This window comes from Xiphophorus couchianus, chromosome 1, assembly GCF_001444195.1.
Source record: "Xiphophorus couchianus chromosome 1, X_couchianus-1.0, whole genome shotgun sequence".
Classification (NCBI taxonomy): Eukaryota; Metazoa; Chordata; class Actinopteri; order Cyprinodontiformes; family Poeciliidae; genus Xiphophorus; species Xiphophorus couchianus.
Genome location: NC_040228.1, coordinates 8124549 through 8145123, shown reverse-complemented (window position 1 = coordinate 8145123; position 20575 = coordinate 8124549). Strand labels below are relative to the sequence as shown.

General features: G+C 36.9%; 1 protein-coding gene across 1 annotated transcript in view; it reads right to left on the bottom strand.

Moving 5' to 3' along the window:
* Positions 1-1355: 1355 nt before the first annotated feature.
* gnb1a (guanine nucleotide binding protein (G protein), beta polypeptide 1a) overlaps positions 1356-20575 on the bottom strand; it is a 34291-nt gene continuing 15071 nt past the window's right edge. Inside the window, exons 2-11 of the mRNA XM_028014239.1 lie at positions 15433-15539; positions 14626-14664; positions 14398-14504; positions 12564-12627; positions 11522-11684; positions 9729-9795; positions 8654-8855; positions 7328-7544; positions 4592-4707; positions 1356-3733 (exon numbers count right to left, since the gene is read on the bottom strand). Of these exons, the coding sequence (XP_027870040.1) occupies positions 4601-4707; positions 7328-7544; positions 8654-8855; positions 9729-9795; positions 11522-11684; positions 12564-12627; positions 14398-14504; positions 14626-14664; positions 15433-15489 (1023 nt within the window). The 5' untranslated portion in view covers positions 15490-15539 and the 3' untranslated portion in view covers positions 1356-3733; positions 4592-4600. The remainder of the gene's footprint in view (positions 3734-4591; positions 4708-7327; positions 7545-8653; positions 8856-9728; positions 9796-11521; positions 11685-12563; positions 12628-14397; positions 14505-14625; positions 14665-15432; positions 15540-20575) is intronic.

The following is a 20575-nucleotide window of genomic DNA, read 5'->3' as shown; positions in this document are numbered from 1 at the left end:
TCATCCACTTCCTTTCTATACCTGCTTATTCATGCAGCAGGGCTGGTTCCTGTCCCCAGCAGTCACTGGGTGAGAGGCAGGGCAGGTATAGGTGTACCTGCAACATAAGTGTCTTCATTTATGCATTCTATATTGTGTGCTAATGATGAAATTTACTCTTTATATTCACTCAAATTTAGAGAATGCTCTTTATAGACTAGAATAATAATAAAACATCTCCTGGGAAAATCCAGTGTGAATTCTGTAAGCTGAACGTTTATATGATGAAGTTTGCAGAAGCAATTACAATCAACTGCAGAAATGTCATAATTCGGCAAATACAATAAAAACAGCTGTTCTTAAATAGAAAGACTGTCATAAAGAGTGAAAGGGGGCTGAGAGAGTTGAAGAACCCTAATTCCTCTTCTTCGCTTTTTTTTTTTTTTTTTTTTTTACAGTTGGCAAACGTTTGTGCATTATCGCCACCGACTGGTAGCGCGTGGACCAGGATGTTTTCAGCTCCGTTTCCTGCAACTTTTAGGTCAGTCTCCGTTTCAACACACCTGAGTGTAAATAATTAGGTCATTATCATGACTCTAGAAATCTGTGGTGCCAACTGAAGAAGCCATTCAGACATTTGATTCAGGCGTATTGAATCAGGGTCGCATCTAAAACCTGTACAACACCCGAACCTGAGGCCTGGATTTCAGAACCCTGGGCCTAGACTAAAAACATTTTCATAATTCCCTAAAATGTTTCTCCATTTAGGTCAGTCTGTGTGTTCTTGGAAAAATTACACAATTCTAGCACATTGCATTTTCTAACCATATACACCCAAATTTTGATTGATATATAGAAGTCAGAGGCTTCTTCAGAACCGCTGCATCACAGACTGCTAGAGAAGATCCTTCCTTGCCCATAGCGATCAGCATCAACTCTATGAAGAACCTTGGATATTAAGAATTACATTTAATTTCCCCTAGGATTTAATGACAATCACTATTACTTTTTCATAAAAGTTTGATCATTTCTATCGCATACCAAGAGCAAGAACATCGAAATGAAATAAAAGTAAAAAATATGAAATGTAAAATATTGCAGTGCTGCACACAGTAAGATAAATTGATCAATTTGCCTAGTAGGGGGCAGCAAAAAAAGGTACATTTCTCTCCAAATGATTCTCTACAAACATTAAAAATACGCTTGCTGGAGCATCTCTGACCTGGCAGTTGAATAATTGATGGTCTTTACAACGTCAAATACCTGGAAACCAATAAATAATCGCGATATGAAGTTAAAGGAGTACTGAAATGAGCCGATGTCCAGAAGACATTCAGACAAGAAGAGCTGCACAGATGAGCCAGGGTGATTCAACAGTGGATAAGAAATAGTTTTATTTGACTTAAAACATAATTACAAGGAAACCAAACAGTCTGCAACATTCTAGCTTCAGTGGGAATCGCTCTAAGTGAATCACACTCAACACAATAGGTCATCTCAAACTGCTTTTTATTACATCTTAAATAACAGTACATTTTAATATAGTTTCTATCTTGCATCCAGCTTTCGGTTGTACACTGACTGACTTTAAAATTAAATACAAAAGGTGAAAGGGAGGGGCAGTGGGGAAGGGGTGCAGAGCTCTACAGTTATTTGATGAAGAGAAAAGGAAAAAGGAATTTAATTAATTTTTAATATTTTTTATTTGTTTTATTTATTTTTTTGCCAACTCCAGGCCTAACGCACAATTACAGCACATTTTTTTTGTACAGAATGTCGCAGAGAAAGAGAAAAAAAAAAAAACAGATCGGAAAATAAAGTTACTACTGCTAAAGAAAAAGCGTATCGTTTACAAGGAGAAGGGAATAACAGAAAGTTCTGCCATTCAAATGCTGCAAGATTTTTTTTTCTCTCGTTTTCTATAGGTCAAAACAAAACAAACAAAAAAAAAAAGTTATAAAATGTTTCTGTAAATGGAATTTTGTTTTGCTACAGAAGGAATGAAAAATTTATTTGTTCCGTTTGGACTGTACATGTTAAGGTGAATGAATGCGTGTGCGTGTGTGTGTTTGTGTACATTTTAAGCATTTATGGTACTTCTAAAATTTGTGGAATCCCTCCCAAGAATGGACCGAGTAACCGTTTATGTTGCAGGGCTTGCTTCTCAAGTGCATAGCTTTAACATTTCAGTTGAATCATGTATGCACAGAGTAGCAAAAAACGAAACAAAAAAAAAGAAAAATAGAAAGAAAAATATAAATACCATTGTATTGATATATTCAACAGGTTATTTTCTTAAAGAAAAACATCAAAAGGACTTAATTCCATATGCACCTTTTAAGCAATTCTACAGCATGCGATTCTAAGAGATAACCCACCCATGGCAGACAACCAAAATCTTTTTTTTTTCTTGTTTTTAACTTAAAAAGTTTCAATATCATTATTTTCAAACATTGATTTATACAACATGTCATTCACAGAGTAGTAACTGCATTTCCAAGCACGGAATGGGCACCTCTGTTAAAAAGAAACGTCCAGATTGCAACCAGGCTAAAAGTGGAGGTCGTCCCTACACAACCGAATCACATCACCGGTCCCGACCACGGGCAACACGAACCAGGGAGAACTAAACTAAAAGAGGAGGGGAAAGAAAGGAAAGAAAAAGTAAAAAAAAATTTTAAAAAAAAGAGAAGGGGGGGCAGGGTGGATTATGATCTGATGGGTTAATCTTCATTTAATTATTCTACACTGTTGCCAGACAGAAAGGTGTAAGAATGGTTAAAATGTTTTGGTTTTTTTGGTAATTTTTTTTCCTTTTTATTACATTTTAAAAACAAGCATTCATTATCATAAACAGCATGTGCTTGGTTAGTTAACGTTTTTTTTCTTTAGACATTATCCTATATATGCAACGTTTAATTTTTGTGCAAACAAAGATCTGTGGACTACACTGGAAAAAAAGAAAGAGAGAAAAAAAACATTAAAGTATCATGGAGCTAAATATACAGAAGGGTGAGATGTGGCTTGAGGACTCCTTGTTGAAGCTGAATACTCTCACTTTTGTTCTCCAGTGGGGTAAAGCTGGACTTAACGATGGCGCCGTCTGGAGGTTGGTTTGCTTCTCCGCCTATAAACAACATTCTCTAAAAACGTGTAAAGACTAGGAAATAAAACAACGCTTTGATCCTCGTTTTAAACATTAAACTGAGTTCGCTGATCTACCTCTCTTCAAAAAAAAAAAAAAAGTATAATAATGAACAAAAATAAAACATGGTCAAAAAAAAAAAAGCTATGAAGAGTTAGATCACTGTCACGTAATAACCTTCACTCAGACCTGTGCATAATGAGGATGCAGGACACGTTTGCTGTGTGGTGGAGCAGTGGACGGGGTTTTCCGGATTTTTCATTTACTACCATACTTGTTGGGAGATATTTTTCCCCAGCAGTCCACTTTGAAATCACTAAATTCCTCAAGCTTTTTTTTTTGAGTGTTTTTCTTTCTTTCTTCTTTTTTTTTTCCTTTAGCTGAATGAGTGACAGACAATTGTGCTCTTTTAAATGAGAAGGAGAGAGAAGGAGAGAATTTTTGCCCTTGATAGTTTTGGGGGGTGTTTGGAGTCAGTATTATGGTGTTTTGTCTTGTTTTTTTTTTTGTTTTTGTTTTTTGTTTTTCAAAAAAGATTGGATATGCAATAAAAATGAACATTGTGATGTTGGAATGGTCTTGCACTCGGCTTTGGAGTCCGGATGCCATCTGGAGAAAATGACAAGAAAGAACAGGGTACAGACATTATTACACACATGGACGAAGTTAAAATTATCAAAATAAAATGTTATTGCACAAACATTTCATTATTAAGCTTGCATAATTATCAATTTTCACAAAGCGTAAATGAAAATCACAAGATAGGAAGATTGTCTAACAGGTTGCACTTTCACTCCCAACATCCAGAGGGCAGCAAATACCCTTCAGAAATGTATACAGTTAGAGTTTAAAATACTTTTGTAACATTTTTCCAACAAACAATAGTGAATCTTAAATATTAAGAATTGCAATATGCACACAAAACTGCTACACTGTAAAAACAAAATCTTATCTTTAGTCTAATTTGTACACTATAAATAACACTAAACTAACTAGCTTATTTTAAGTCAATAATTCCTCAACATTGATAAAAAAGTACTAAGAAATCATTAACTTAGAACAAGCTCTGATATCGTGCTGAAAAGTTAGTTGTAAGTTAGTTTTTTGTTTCAAGCATTTGGCGTTAAAGTGAGGTTTGAAAATCTACGACTTCAACAACTTCAGCCTGTTGGTAGTGGTAGCAACATGCCAAAGGCCTGCATTGTTATCTCTGCACAAACAGGGTGAAACAACTGGGACCATCACCTAATTATTCCCAAATGAACAACCAGATTTTTAAAAATTGGATTTAACTGGGACAATAATCTCAAACAAATCAATCACATCGCCTGAAAAAAACAACAAAAAAAAGATTCAAATGCATCATCAAAAGCCCAAAACTAAGATGAAATTCAGATGCAGATCTTCTGACTGGCACTCTATATATGATTTCATTTAATAAATTCATGGATAAAGCAGTAAACTCACCTGCAGACTCTAGTTCCAGATCTTGAGGAAGCTGTCCCAGGACCCTGTTGCCACTGCCATGCCGTCGTCGGTCACACCCAAGCAGCTCACCCGGTTGTCATGACCGGCCAGGACACCTTCAGACAGAGAAAACACAAGATTTTACTAAAACATGAGGAAAACACTCTTTCTGAATCTAGAAAGCATGTAAAAGGATAAAGGTTAGAAATCAGAGAGCAGAATCAGCCCCAGATTCTGATTTTGGGGTCAGAATCCAGTAATTCAGCATAAAATCGGTTGAAAAAAAATGTATGTTCAAAATAATTTTTAATGATAAATAACATTTTACCCATGTTCTGCAAACCTTTATTGCACTCAAAACATCCAACCCATATACTACTACTACTGTTAATCCTATACAGTTACAATGACATTAAAAACCAAACACTGGATTTTTTGTCACTCAAAATCTGATCTAAGGACTCCACGTAAAACCAGCTGCATTGCTCGACTCCGACTTCCTGTTCTAAATCAAACAACAAATTATTGGCATAAATGAGGAAACAAAAAAAATTATAGCATTGCAGAAATAAATCGTTTCAGCCGATTAGTGAAATTGATTATTCAAGTATAAGACCAAAGAAGGCAGACAAGTGCAAGTGCATTATTAATAATTAAGAGATGAAGTCAGTTATTTATATTTCTTCCCCAACTAGAAGACAGAAAAATGCTTGGATTTGAAGAAAACTACATATTTTTAAGATATCTTTCAGTGCAGCGAATATCCATATTTCAACGCTCAAGCTGGTTATTCTTGTTCTTACAACTGAAAATAAAATGTATATGAAGACAGAAATAGGAACATTTGCAATTTAACTCCTTTAAAACATTTACAGCCAAAATGTATAAATCATGCCACATAAAATAAAAAACATTTTATTTCTTGAATTACTAATATGTTTGGGGAAAAACAGGCCTCTCCTACTAAAAATAACTATTTTGTTTGCTGTAGGCAAGTTAGCAGTCAGGCAGGCAGGCAGCACACACTCCCATATGTTTCCATGAAATTCAGCTGAATCCAGTAAATGACTGCTCAGACTCATTTCCATAGGTTGTGTAAAAGGTTTGCCATATTGAAGGACTTCCTTTGAATAAAGGCTGCTTACAAAAATAATTGTGTTGTGAATGCTGGACCAAACAAGTGTGTGACACTTATTACAACACAACTGAGAAGAACCTAAATATGAAATAAGGATGGACTTTTAGCCTTAAAAAATACAAAAATAAACTATAAGACTTGATTAAAAAAACAATAACAAGGGGCCAGACAGTTTACTGCACTTGAACTGTTTCAGTTCTGGAAGGTTAATGTGATGTTTATGTGATAAGGAACAAGTCTAAACTCTTAAAAACCTACCTTTTACTAAAGAAAAATGCTAATGCTTTATGACTCATTTTTTATCTGTACCAAAAACTTTTATTCTGACATCACAAGCAGCCTTAACTACAATATTGCCCAGAGGTAAAACCCTTTCCTTCTGATAAACACACAAATGATGCGAGTTTTTCCCGTAAGTATGCAGCTGTCACGCAGCAACCAGTGATTATGTTAGGAGTATCTGTTGTATTTCAAAAGGAGAACAGCTAAACACCTACACAAATCTGTACCTCTAACACGCTAAATAAATGATTAATCCTTCAATTTCCACCTGGTCATCTTAAACTGCAGCCATGAAGCCGGGCAGCTCACCCTCGGGGGTGTCTGACACTGGCTGTGTTTTAATAATGGGACAGTCAGTGCCTATAAAAGGCTGGCCGAGCCATTTTTCTCTCTGAATAGCACTTCACAGCTTTGTTTGGACTTGCTGACAAGTGGCTGAACAATGAGCTGTGAGACTTTCCAGATATAACAGTGGAAAGCTAAGGTATTCCCATCATGACAAACCACTGGCATTTTCTAAAACCGGCTGCACGGAGCGGGATGAGGAAAGCTTTATGGAAACGTCTTCACTAACTAATCCATACATTTCCTGCTCACATTTGCCAGATTTCAACAGCATTTCTCTGCATTTTTCACTACTCAAACTAAAACTTTTAGGCGTTTCTCTCGGCGGTCTTACAATATTTCAGTCTAAGATATTAACCTATAACTTCCTTGAATGGAGCAGTATTTGAGACCAATTTCACCAATGATCAAATGGCCCACTGCTAAAATTAGCTTTCAGTCTTTGGAGCGTGGTAATGGAGTTACTGGGCCTAACCGAGTGCTCAACTTTATTTGAAATCTAACTTTTGAACCTGTTAAATCAGGAATAGATTGTACACCACTAAAAAGCACTGATGGACTTTTGATTATTGAAATTTACTACTGAACTCAAAACAAAATGTAATAGTTGAACAACCATAGGTCAAGTTCAATCTAAATGTCATGTTATCTGAACAAACGGTAAGTGAAATTACTTTTGAATTAATGCACATCTTAGACATCAAGTCAAGAACCAAAATAATAATGGCTAGAATGTAAAAAAAAGCAAAAAAAAAAAAAGCTTTGAAAGTCATAAAATGTAATAAAAATAGCTGGTTAAAAACAACTTCATATTTTTCCAAGACCAACTACAGAATATCTCAGTGCATTTATGACATCTGGAGTTCTAAAGTTAAGTCTAGGTGTTTTTAGGACTTTCCAGAGGAGGTGGAAGTCGAGTTCTGCCGCCGCGCATCGTTTTAGTTCAGAGCATTTTTTCCAACATGGCTCACCTGCGCGGTCGCCCTTCAAAGTGTCCCAGACGTTGCAGTTGAAGTCGTCGTAGCCAGCCAGCAGCAAGCGGCCACTCTTGGAGAATGCTACGGAGGTGATGCCGCAGATGATGTTGTCATGTGAGTAAACCATCAGCTCCTGGTCGGCACGCAGGTCAAACAGCCGGCAGGTAGCGTCGTCTGAGCCCGTGGCAAAGGCATTGCCATTGGGGAAGAACTGCAAAAGGAAAGGAAACTAAGTATTCGTATCCCTTTATAAAATAAAATAAGATATTTTTCACAACAATTTCTCTGCAAACAATCTTATGTTGACATTCAGGGAGTACAGTTAATTTTAATAATCTAATATGCAGAATAAACTTAATGTAATTATTTTTAAAGGAGACTTTTTTCCCCCCAGGTTACTCCAATGCCCAGCAGGACATGTTGCTTTAATTTGTCTCCTCGTTTTTAATTCTGCACCCATAAACTAAAAAACGTGAACATAAATTAGTTTTTCTTGCTAGTCAAGTGTTTTCTGAAAGTTATGGAGATGGTGAGAAGGCATGTTTTCACAACAGCAACCTCTTCCAGGAACCGGGGTAGCTTTCTGGGGCCGTTATCACCCCTCCTTGTTTACACTGCATTTAACAGGAGATGAAAACGTATCCCACAAAAAGGCAAATTCTAACACAGTGTGGTGCAAATCCTTTTCAAATGGTTAGTTAAACAAAGAGAAACATTTTAATCCAGCAATTTATGTTTAACATAATTTACAGATGAGATTTTCTGTCGCCTATAATAGCCTTCAAATCATTTTCTGTTTACAACTTCTTTGCTAAAAGAGGAAGTAAATCTTTCATCCAAAAATAAGAGTGTTAGTTTTTCCTCAGGCATCTTCTAAGGCACCCATCTCGTCTCTTGCAAACAGTCGCATCATCAGTTATAGACAATGGATGGATAGATATTCAAAAGGAATCTTTTTTGCTCAAATTGGACACAATTTAATTACACAACACTTCCTTAGAGGTTTGATTTGGTTCAGAAGCCTATTAAGGGCAGCCGACTTACAAAATATAAGTTTATGTGATCAAAACAAGTACCTGCTAGTAGATATTACTAGTGTCAAAATAACTACATTCCCTAACAATAAACTATGAGAAAAAAAACCTGTCAAAATAAGAGCCTACTGGCATTTAGGAATTGACGCACATGTTGTGTGACAATCGAATCATCACTGCACGCTCTGACAAGCAAACTAGCTGCTCAGTCCAAATAAAAGGGCGCTGACATACAAGTAACCCTGGTCAAATCTATATATGTGAGGTTTGTGTGTGTTTTTCGTACACAGATGGCATTGATGTCTGACTCGTGGCCAGTGAAGGTCTGCCGGCACATTCCTTCTCTGATGTCCCAGAGCTTGGCTGAGGCATCACAGGCTCCTGACACAAACAGTCTGCTGTCCGGCGACAGCGAGAGGCTCATCACATCACCGGTGTGACCAGCAAACGTAGTGGTCTGCTGACCAGTTTCAATGTCCCACAGAGCACTGCAAAAATAACAAAAAATTTAAAAATGCGTGAAAATAAATTCAAAACAAGTTCTCTTCAAAATAAGAAATTAGCAATGATTGCAATATAAACTGTTGTTTTCTAATTTTAGTTTTTACCAAAACAAACCCAATATTTGGGAAGTGACTGAATTTTCTGAAATCCAAAACTGATGCTTATGTTTATAGTACTCTTGTAGATAATCATCTCAAGACAGCCTTCACCAATTGCCATTGAATGTGATTTGACTGTACTGTATTACAATTTGCAGCTAATTTAACTATATCTAGTTGGATCCAGGTGTGAACACAACTGAATTTTGAATTTGGACCAAACTGAAATCTGTATGATACTAACAGGATCTGTTTGTATGGTAAAGGGCAAAGCAAAAAGAAATACAAACAAACAAAAAATATATATAAACCATATAGACTGATGTAAGGTTGGACCATATGATAGATTTTTTTTAAAACCAATGGCGATTGTTTTTTTTGTTTTTTTACATTAAAAAGAAATGAAAAATGACAAATATTTTTATTAAATAATTTTTATGTGAGTTAACTTGAATTCAAAGTCAAAATAAATATAAGCTGTAAAACAGTGTCAAAAAAGATGGTAGTTTTCTGATATCACTTAACTATGAAAACCCAAGGAGTGCATTGGTGACAAAAAAAATACAATTTCCAAATAATTAAATCTCCAAAAGCAAAAAGGTGATTTATTGATAAGATTGATTTATCGCCCAACCATAGACTGACACTAAAGGAATAGTAAGTGATTTACAATGTTCAAATAGCGACAAAACATAATTTAAGGTCTGCATTTACACTGATTTTGTCCAGTAACATAATTGCTGCAATATCCCAACTCACCAGGTGGTGTCTCCAGAGCTTGTGACAATCTGGTTGTCATCCAGGAAGCGACAGCAGGACAAGTAACCTGAACAAAATCACATCCGCAGATTAACCAATGTAATATGTATTCTCAACTTATAGGTCATAAGGACTGCATATTATTTTTCTTAGTATAGAAGAAGGGACCTGACTTCAAATGGTCATCACACCCACAGGGGAGGCTATGTGAGCTGCATGTGGGAGGGAGGGGAGATGAATCGACTAATTCTCCACAAAACAAACAAAACAAAACACACTCTGGGGCATCTCCTGGTTCATGACTTGCTTCCATAATTCATCCAATACTAGCTGGCAGAGTACATTCACCCCTCCCTGTAGTGAAGGAACTGGAACTAAAGTGCTGACACACTTCCTGCGTCATGTGACACTGATCAGATGAATGCTCCTTGCTTAAGTGCTCAACACTTTCATTAGTCTGTGATGATACGAGGTTTAACCACCAACCCATATGAAAAAGATCGGACCAACACCTTTTAGGCGCAGTGATCACAATGCTTAGAATAAGGAAAAAAAACACAATGAGATTCCAACAGATTCTTTACTTCTGAAGACTCGATGTTCAAGTACAAAACATTGGGTTTTATCTGGATGCTTCTTCAACGTGAAGCAATACAATGCTGGAGTTGGCTTCTGATTTGGCAGTGCTGGATATTTTAACATTAATACTTTGACTAACCCTATATTAGACTCTATTTTGCAATAACAAATACAGATAATTTAAGGCATATTTTGTTATATTTCATTTACTTTTGCTTGCAAGTTTTAAAGATATTTCTCAGAGCTTTGTTTGGAATCTAAATCAGACCCTGTTGAAGAACCAATAGTTTAAAATCGTCAAGTCCAAAGAAAGCTGTGAGTTTTGAGGTTTCATTTCCTGGTGCCGTCAGTAACTCAATGAGCTGGACTGAAACTTAAGATTAATGAGGCAGATTGCAGATAAAAGGCCTCCAATGACAAACGGAAAAAAGTAAAATTTCCCTGATTTTTCTAACACTTTGATTTTGACTTTACAGGCGGTAGAAATGGGAAAGAAGCTTAGGGGATTAAATGATTTTATTTACTCTGCTCAGCTTTGTTCCATACTTGGAAAATGAATAAAATTTTTAAGACTGGATAGGAACTTTCAAACCTTAAATTTCACAGCTTCACTATATGAGAAGGAAGAAACTTGCAAGTAATATGAAGTCCTGTGAGACAAATCTGACTCTTTACTGATTGATATATTCAGCCTTGTCAAATGTTAAGCTTCTGGAAATTCAGCAATCACTGATTTGTTTAGACAAAATGAAATCATGAAGTTTTTATCCTAATGTTAATTCACAGCATCTAGAGGAACAAGACCAAGCAACTTGTTATTGACAAGATAATGCACGTAACAAAAATTTGAAAGCAGAATATCAGTTAATTAAAACCCAAAACATATAAAACTGCAATATGGAGTTAAACATTGTTTCAATAGTTGTTGAATACTTACAAATAATAATTTTGCTCAATAATATCAGTGATAAGCTTCTTTTTGACACCATGTCCTCATTTTTTGAAGGCTTTAGAACCTCTGACTTTGAGTGGACTGAGTTTTTGTATCATTTGGAAAACCAACATGACAAGAATCATGACTTAAACATACCAGCGTGATGCCAAAAATGTTTCTTTTTAACATATACTTTCTTGATAAATTTGAGTGACTCACCAAAATAGTCAACAAACCGATAGACAAACCAGAATCGAGGTAATCCAAATGTCCCGCCTACCTGTGTGTCCGGCCAGCTCACGGCTGACGCGCACGTTTCCTTCACGGGTCTTCAGGTTGTAGATGGAGCAGATGTTGTCCAGGCCACCACAGGCAACGTAGTTCCCAGAAGGGGCATAAGCGCACGTCATCACCCAGGAGGAGCGCAGCGGGATGGCGTGGACCTGGAGGAGAGCAGAACGATTTAATATTAGTTTGCTGTGACAGATGGAAGAGTGAGAGAGAGTTCAGTCTGCAAAATTAACCTTTCAAGGGCGCAAAACCCTCCATACAAAACACTTCATTGGCACCTACAAACACAATATGCCTAGGACTTTGTCAATTTAAATTACATTCCTTCGAAATAAGGAGGTTAGTTCATATTTCGGAGGTTAGTCCATAGCATGTGCTTTGATGTAGAGGTAGAAAATATTTAACCTTAGCAATTTAACAAACACTTTAGCCTGATTAAAATCCCTTCATTCAATACTCCACTTGCTCCACTTTCAATTTATAGTATTGGTCTAAAAAAATCCTGAAGGTCATTTTTAAAAAACTTTTAAAATGATTAAAACTTGAGCGTGCCGTGGTGGGATAGCGCGACCCATGTTTGGAGGCCTTGAGTTCTCGACGCGGCCGTCGCGGGTTCGACTCCCAGACCCGACGATATTTGCCGCATGTCTTCCCCCCCACTTCCTTCCCCCTTTCCTGTCAGCCTACTTTCATATAAGGGACACTAGAGCCCACAAAAGACCCCCTGGAGGGAAAAAAAAAATAATTAAAACTTACGATTTCAAGTTTTTTTTCCATGTTAATATTTTTTTACATGATTTTTTTTATTTATTTACTGAAAATAAAACAAAAACTGCTACTTTCTTCTGACAGCAACGCTCACCTGACTTGTTTTATTTCTTTAAAGTCTTTAATCTACTTTGTTTAGGAATTACATCTAATTAGTTGCTTGTAACCGACAACAGTTAGACTGTGAGCCTTTTCTAAAATATTTTGAGGTGATTTATTCACAAATAAAGTAATCAGAATTGCAACACGACTGAGGTTTTTACCTTGTTCGTGGTGTAGCTGTCCCAAATAATGAGTTTGCCATCCTGGGAAGCGCTGACCAAAAGCCTTCAGAAAAACAGACAGAATTTTTTTTAAAATAATTAGTTTTTAAATCTTTTGCTATGAACCTGTGGAGAAAAATGACTAGAGCAAAGGGGACATGAACATTTTAAATATCCTAAATATTTTTAATAAGCTGCACTTTTTAAGAATGAAAACAGCGAATTTTATGAAATAAATTGACTATTTTCTCACAAAATGTATTTATTTAGAACACCCCTCAGTAATGTTTTCACAATAAAGACCATTTCAAAACAACCTTAATTTACGGAGCCCTCTTAGGTCCCTTCTGTGGATGTCATTTGGTATCTGGGTGAATCCAACAAGAGTAACCACAGCGACGGTCCCAAACCACTTTGGTACAGGAGAAGCTCTGAACAAAGCAAGGGCTGCAGGGACCGTGCCAGTCTTAACTACAGTACTGACAGTAATAAGTTCAAATGAAGACAATTCTGCTTAAAGTACAACATAGGCCTGACTTTACCATGACTAATCTGTTCTGGACATGAGCTAAATGTATTGTTTAGATTATATGCAGGAGAAACAAAGGAGCTTTCGGTATACTGTGAGGAATGAAATATGTCCAGTTTGGATCAGACTGTGTACCGCAAGAGTCAGGGCATCTGCTGAGAGACAATGATTCAACGGTTTGGGACACTCATCCCCTCAAGGGAAGACGAGGTGGAGACTTTCGGGGACAAGAGCATTTATGAGTTTTATTTACCAAATTCTCATTTTAAAAACAATATTGTGGTTAAATATTGAATCAGGTTAAAAACATCCTAGTGTTGTGTATGAAGAATGATAAAAAAGTAGAACAACCAGGCAAAATATGACTTAAATGTGCTTATTTTCTTTTTAAGGTTTCCCTTTATTATTATTTTCACAGATTACTCTACAAAATAGCATTTAGGCATATAACGTAGAAAAGTGTTATAAGATTTATTTTGCAGCCATAATTTGTCAAAGATGTTTTGAGGATTCAAAACTGATTATTATGTGGCATGTTTTCATGTCCTATAAAAAATCTACATGAATTTAGAGAAAAATAGTACATTATAGAATCACAAAACTTAATGTCTCACTGATTTGAATAATGAAACATTTTTGTGTAGAAGAGTGGGATTTTTTCAGATTGTTAAAAATCTATCACTCTTTATATATATATATAAAAAAACATAGTTCCAATTTCTGTGTATACAGTGTCTGTGTTTTCTGTGTTTACTAATCTTATAACCACTCTACTTTAGCTGAAGGCAATAGTTTCTTTTTGTCGTGACTAGACAAATGTTGAAGTGACCATGTTGATTCAAGCAACACCGATAAATACATTGCTGGCTGAAAAGAGTACAAATCTAAGGGAAGGGCTTCGGTGATCAAACTCAACCCCAGCTTCCACAAAGGTTGACTCCATTTTGAGTATTTTCCCTACCCTCATGCCACATCCCAGTGCACACAAACATGACACACCAAGACGCAAAACAGCACACACTCGAGCTTCCAGCACATGTTCAATCAGCTCTCACAGCAACAAATGTTTTACTATTTTCAGTTTGCACAGACAAGAGTATTGTTATTGTAATAATCGATCAAAAATGACTAGTAAAACTGAAGATAACGGACTGAAGGACGTCATGGTGAACTCATTTTACATTCAGGAGGAAGCAACTCACAAAAATAAAGCATTTCACATTTGGTTCCTGGAATCAGACCAGGAAGACAGGATTGGTGAGAAAAAAAAACAAAAAACACACACACGCAACTGAATGAATTTACCTTGAATCAGTCCCCCAGTGCATGGCATAGATCTTAGCCAAATGCCCCCTCAGCGTCCGTCTAGTCCGCATCTGAATTCGGCCAACGGGGTCAATGTTTGCTGTGATCTAAGCAGGATCAAAATGAGACAGAAAGGACGACCCTCAAAATGTGTACTAATGTGGCCAGAGTGAACACCATCGAAAACAAAATGAAAGCCAGTTACTGATTATGAATGATTTTTCTTACCTGAGACAGGGTAGCATCTGCACACGCTTTCCTGGCATCCTGTAAAAAAAAAAAAAATGACCCAGTTATAACCACGCACAAAAAAAGGGGGTTGACTTGCAAATAACAGTAATAAAGTTGAAAAGCGATGTGAAAAGTGAGTAAGCGTCATTTTTATTAGAGTAGGGCTGAACGATTAATCAGATTAATTGTGATGAATTGGTTATTCAAGTAATCGTCAACTAATTTAACCATTAACTAGAATAAACAAACAAACAAAAAGCCATTTGCTGTAAGAACACATTCACAGGAGTAATTAAGCCAAAACTGTACAAAAAATATATTTATTTTAATTTAAGAACTCAAGTGGCAGTTTTAGCTTCACCTAGTTCTGCAACACAATCTCCTATTAATAACCTTTTGCATCCAATTATTAATTGGTTAATCAACAGATGAGCTCAGATGAGTATTTTTAGTTGCAAATGATCTAGCATAACCTAAGGGAATGATATTCTATTGCATTTTAGGTAATACAATGTTTATTTTCTTGTTTATAAAGGAATTGAACCATCCATTTGTATATTTTAATGTATTTCTAGTAGCTAGCTAATTGATTTTCAATACAAAAATCAGATTGATCGATTAATCATCAGAATTATTGACAGATTAATCAGTTACTAAGAATTGTTAGTTGGAGCCCTATATATGCAGATTCAATCTTCAATCTACAAAGCGATTAGTAGCAGCACAAGTAGAAAGTTGAAAAACTGTGGTGAGTCTGGATTTGGAACCTCAGTAAAACTAAAGATGGGAAAAACTGGGACTTACTCGGATCTGGTTCTTGAGCTGCTCAGCCTCCTGGCGTAGCTGATCCAGTTCACTCATTTTCCTCTGCTAATGGTGTGCTTCTCTCCGCCGCCTAGACTCTTGCCAATCTAAAGAAGACAAGAAACGACAAGCCTAACATCAATACAACTGCTTCCTTTTCAGCTCGATGAACACTTGGAGATTGCATTTTAATGACGCTGGTTAGTTCACGCTTTAGTAATTGGTAAAAATTGTATTTTTCTTTCTCTAATGCCACAAATTTATGGACATAGCAGGTCAACAAAATGCAGTTTCTCTTCTATCCTTTCTGTGTGGCTCAGACAAAGTGGATGCGAATCACTTTTGAGACAGCTCAAGACTTGTCCTTGCCAGCTTGAAGCCGTAACCTAGCAACAAGCACAAGGCAGCTACTTAAGGCTTAAGATAACAAATTTGAGGAGGATGTTGAATTTGTTCGTTCTTCACCCAAACGGAGGCAAACGACTTGGAACAATGAGTGGCCATTACAAGTCCTTGAATGCCAAAGGGGACCCGGAAGGAGTGGGGGAGAAAAAAAAGTGTAAAAAAGTGTGCATTAACTCTAACCCTTGGATAGAGGGCCTAAACATATCCCTAATAATTTGTTAAAATTAAGGATTTGTGTGTCAGATATATATATATATATATAAAAAAAGAGACCACCAGGGTTTCCCTGCACCTCTGATGCCGCAGGTGAAAGGCGTCAACGCTCTGGCCTGTGGACTCTCAACTGCCCTCCAATGTCATTCCTGTAATCCTGGGACACAGTTGATTCAGCTTCTCCAGCCAAATCCGGTTAAGACAAAACCTGCTGATGATCCTAAAAGCAGTGGCTGTTCCGCTGACCCCAATCCTCTGGTTCACCCTCTTAACAGCGATACTTTCACTAGCCGTTCAAAATGAACGGATAACAGAAAATTTAGAAAAAGTTACCATGGGCTTTGAGGCCTTGTTAGAAAATAAGTTAATTGCAAGAAGCTGCCGTATTGCAAGGCATAAAAACAGGAAATGAGACATCTAATGGCATCTTTAGTTACATCATTTATAGCGCAGTCAAGTTGCTCAACTTAAGGAAAAAAAAAAAAAAAAGACATTTATATAAGTAGCCCTTTTTCCATTATTTTCAGTTACTGTACACAAAATGTTGCACATAAATTAAAATTAATTTAAAAAATATATACAACCAACTAGAGTCAAATGAATTAACTTTATCTGCCCAACTCAACCCATCTACAGCAATAACCGTGTTATAACCTCACCTTACTGTGTCTTGGTTTGGATTTATGTCCTTTGTCCAGAAGGCTGATGAGACGTTCTGAATGAACACCTTATCCTACATGCGCCTGAGACTTTATCTGTCACCTGATTGGACAATGCTTCTAAATGGGTCTATCTAAGCAAGGTGCCTTAGCCTCCTAATCTTCACGATGAAAACGTCTCATGGATAATATTGCTGTAGTATTCTCATCTTCTCAACAAATAACCCTAAGGGCAATGGGTAAAAGAAAAGTGATGTTGATGCCAACAAAAACCAGAACTCATATTGAGGATATGGTTATATTTAAAATACTAGACTTTATTTTCCTGTTTGAGAAAGTTTAGAAATACTTCTATGCACACTTCTACTGTGAAAGTATTGGACTTTTAGTTTAAACTAAATGAGGAAAATTTACCCAAAACAATAACCAGAACTAAAAAATGTTTGATATTCAGAATATTCCTAAAATTAAGGTCAACTGTGTTTCACTACCACTATTGTGAATCACAGTCATGACTGCTACGCACATCTGTCTGAGACGAGACTTGAGATTCACAACTTCTTACTACAATAGGACAGTTTTAACCTTTCGTGGGACCAAAAGCCAATGATACACCAGATTTAAAGGTGTGATTTATAAGCAGTTGCATTTATAAGTAAAGTTGGCAAATTGGTGATTGGTCTGGTGACTGGGTCTGGCCACTTTCTGACTTTACTGTTGGTCAAAAACTCAAACATTTCTCCACTTTTGAGAACTCTCTTATCTAAGAGTCATCGGGTCTCACTGAAAACAACAATCTTTGGTGCCTTTAGTGTCCTTTGCCGTTTTGTTCTTTTCCAGTTTTGTCCTTTTGCAATCAACTTTATTTGGATATGAAAAATAAGCGCCCACCCTCAGCCAGGTGTGATAGTGGGTAGGCTTTCCCCACATTGAACAGGATACAATGTGGGGAAAGCTTCACAATCCACAGTGGTGGATTTGCTATTTTAAAAGAACAGGATACAATTTCTGCCACAGAATTGTCAGGCGCAGCAATACGCCGGATCTGCCGCTTCTGTCTGTTAGGACCTGCTGAGACAGGGCTCAGCTGTGCTTCAGTTCGATTCCCCTGTGGGAGAAACCTGAACACAGCGCAGCACTCTGCTGTAACTCTAAATCATTAGCACCAGCACTTCGTTTACGAAGCAGAAGAACACATCTTCCTTTAAGTTTTGTCTCCATGTTAACACAGAGATAGAAAGGAATAACCCAAGCAAACCTAGTTTTCAGAAAAAAACAGGAATATACGGGGAGGATTGTCTATGTACGGTATATTGTTAAATTTCCTCAAAACCAAGAAGATTAAAGATTTATTAATAATGACATTTTAAACGATTATCTTGTGAGAAAAGAAAATACACAATGGCACAACTTCTATTCCACTAGCAACTCTGTGGCTAATGGAAGACAATGTAAATTTCCACTACAGAGCCACAAGATACAGGAAGTCTATTTGTGCCCTCCTTGGGAACGTTTTGTTGAATTGGCAAAGGGGCTATTTGATCCAAAGCAGACTTCACCAGACAACAGGAAGACTGAAAGAAGAGCAAAGTTGCTATGTTTTACTCTTTTGAGCTTTAAACCTCTGCCATTCAAAATGCTGGCAACATATTAGCGACCTCAGAGTCAAGAAAAGGAACTGCATTCTCCAGGAAATTCAAAGGTGGTGATGCTAGCAGTGCCAATAACTAAAGATGCTAAAGATTTTAAAATGTAAACCCTGTAATAATTGTGTTTTAAAATAGTAAACGTTGTTTGTAGTGATTCCACACTCAGTGTGATGTACTCTCTGCTTTTTAGTATGAATAATTAATGATTCCTCAGAACATAAAATCTAGAAAAAAAGTTACAATTCTTAAAAGACAAACCAGACACTGAAAAAGTGGCCACAAAATCCTGACTGTTGCATTTTCAGTGAACGTACATTTTCTGACCATGCAACCTACAAATGTTAATTATACAAATAGCTGTTAGATTTAAATGACCTCAACTTTATATACTTGCATTAAAAAAATGTTTTAATTGTAGATATGAATTTACAACCAACCATGTTAATATTTCCCCCCTTAGACTTTCAAGTAGTAGAGGAACTGTTCACACTGGTGCCCTGTGTGTTGCGTCAGGTGTTAATGGGTTAAACAAGAAACATGATCGATGAAACTTATCAGGCAGATTCCAGTGTTTTAACCTTTTCCACTAACTGAAACCATTAAATACACATGCTTAAGAAAGAGATAATCATCTGTTCAGTAATAACTGGCTAGATTTTGGTGCTCTTACTCTTCAGACTTTGTGCTCTAAGATAAAACCGAATCCGACACCCCCCACCCCCACTCCACACACACACAAATCTCAAGAACAGGCCAGTTTCAAAATGTTCAAATACCATGTACTTTAAATGAAAAAGCTGCAAAATAAAAGCAGAACCCCTCGCTGGTGATGATCAGTTTTAGCATAAGTGGTGTGATTCAGAGGAATCTCTTTTTCCCATTTTGCTAGTGGTGGGAGTGTAGAAACCACTGGCAGCGCAACAGATAGAGCCTCGACTTTGCTGCATTCTCTTTCTGCCAGCTATTTTTAGTTAGGTGGTGGGGGAGGAGGAGAAAGAGGAGGAAAGGAGCAGACTTCACATTTTCCAGCCACTCCTATCAGCTCCCACATCTCGAGTGCAACAGTGACAAGGAGAGAGGAAGTGTAATTTGATTCCATACAGACACAGAGTTCATTGTTATTTCTTCCTCCCAAACAGCAGTCATAATATATGCACAGCGCATTTTCACACATCCTCATTTGTATATCCTCAGTTATTGATGTAACTAATTAATTACATCAATAACTGATCATTAATAATGGGTAACAAGAAGAAAAATAATCACTAGAAAGCAAAACAAAAAAACCCAACAATTTATAAAATCTTACATTAAGTTCTTAATAGGTGCAATCAAATCAACAACGTGTCACTCAGTAAAAACCTCAACGTTTTTACTTTTACATACAATAGGGCTGGAGCGGAACCTCTCCATTAAAGCTCAACAAAAGCGCTACTGTACCAAGTGCACAGGGATATGAATCATAAGATGCTATAAATGGGGTTTGGCAGTAGTTTTTTTGGAGTAGACATTAGTTGTCACCCTGATGACATAAGGAGAGGGGAAGGCAGAGAGATGTTCTGGCACACAAGAGGATAGAGGCAAGAGAGGAAAGCTGGAGGACACAGCCAGATTAAACTAATGAGAGTGAACAAGCAGAGGACAATTGGGAGGGGAGCTGCTAATTAACCCCTTGGTAAAGGGGAGCAAGGCATGCAAGTGTCCCTGTGTCTGTCAAAGTCTGATCAGAGTGAAGCTAGATGATGGGTCTTTTATAATTTAGCTTTTAGCCTGATGCAGTCAACATTTCGGGACATACAGACTAAGGGAGAAAAAAATAGTCAGTTGGCCAGTGAAGCTGTTGCCCAAAATTGTTTGACTTGTACTTATCACTCCAACATGTAGTTGTACTGGAAGTTCCCAAAACGTTATGTCTACATTAACACAATTAGAACAATAAATAACTTCTTCCTCTTATTACTGGAGAGTCAGTTTAAGGATATAAGCTTTTATTCAAATAACTTACCATGAGCTACTTTACATACTTCGCTGTTAGTGTATGTGAGCAGACCATCCTGGATTACAGAGAAAGTTTGGCTTAGTAAGAGTAAGTCTAAGTTGTGTAGTTACGCAATAGTATGAATCTTTGATCTTTAATTTTGTTAATTTGACCAACTTCCAGACAACCCCTTTCAACAAAATGGTGTTTATGAAGGCGCTGGAAAGATGGTGACCTTA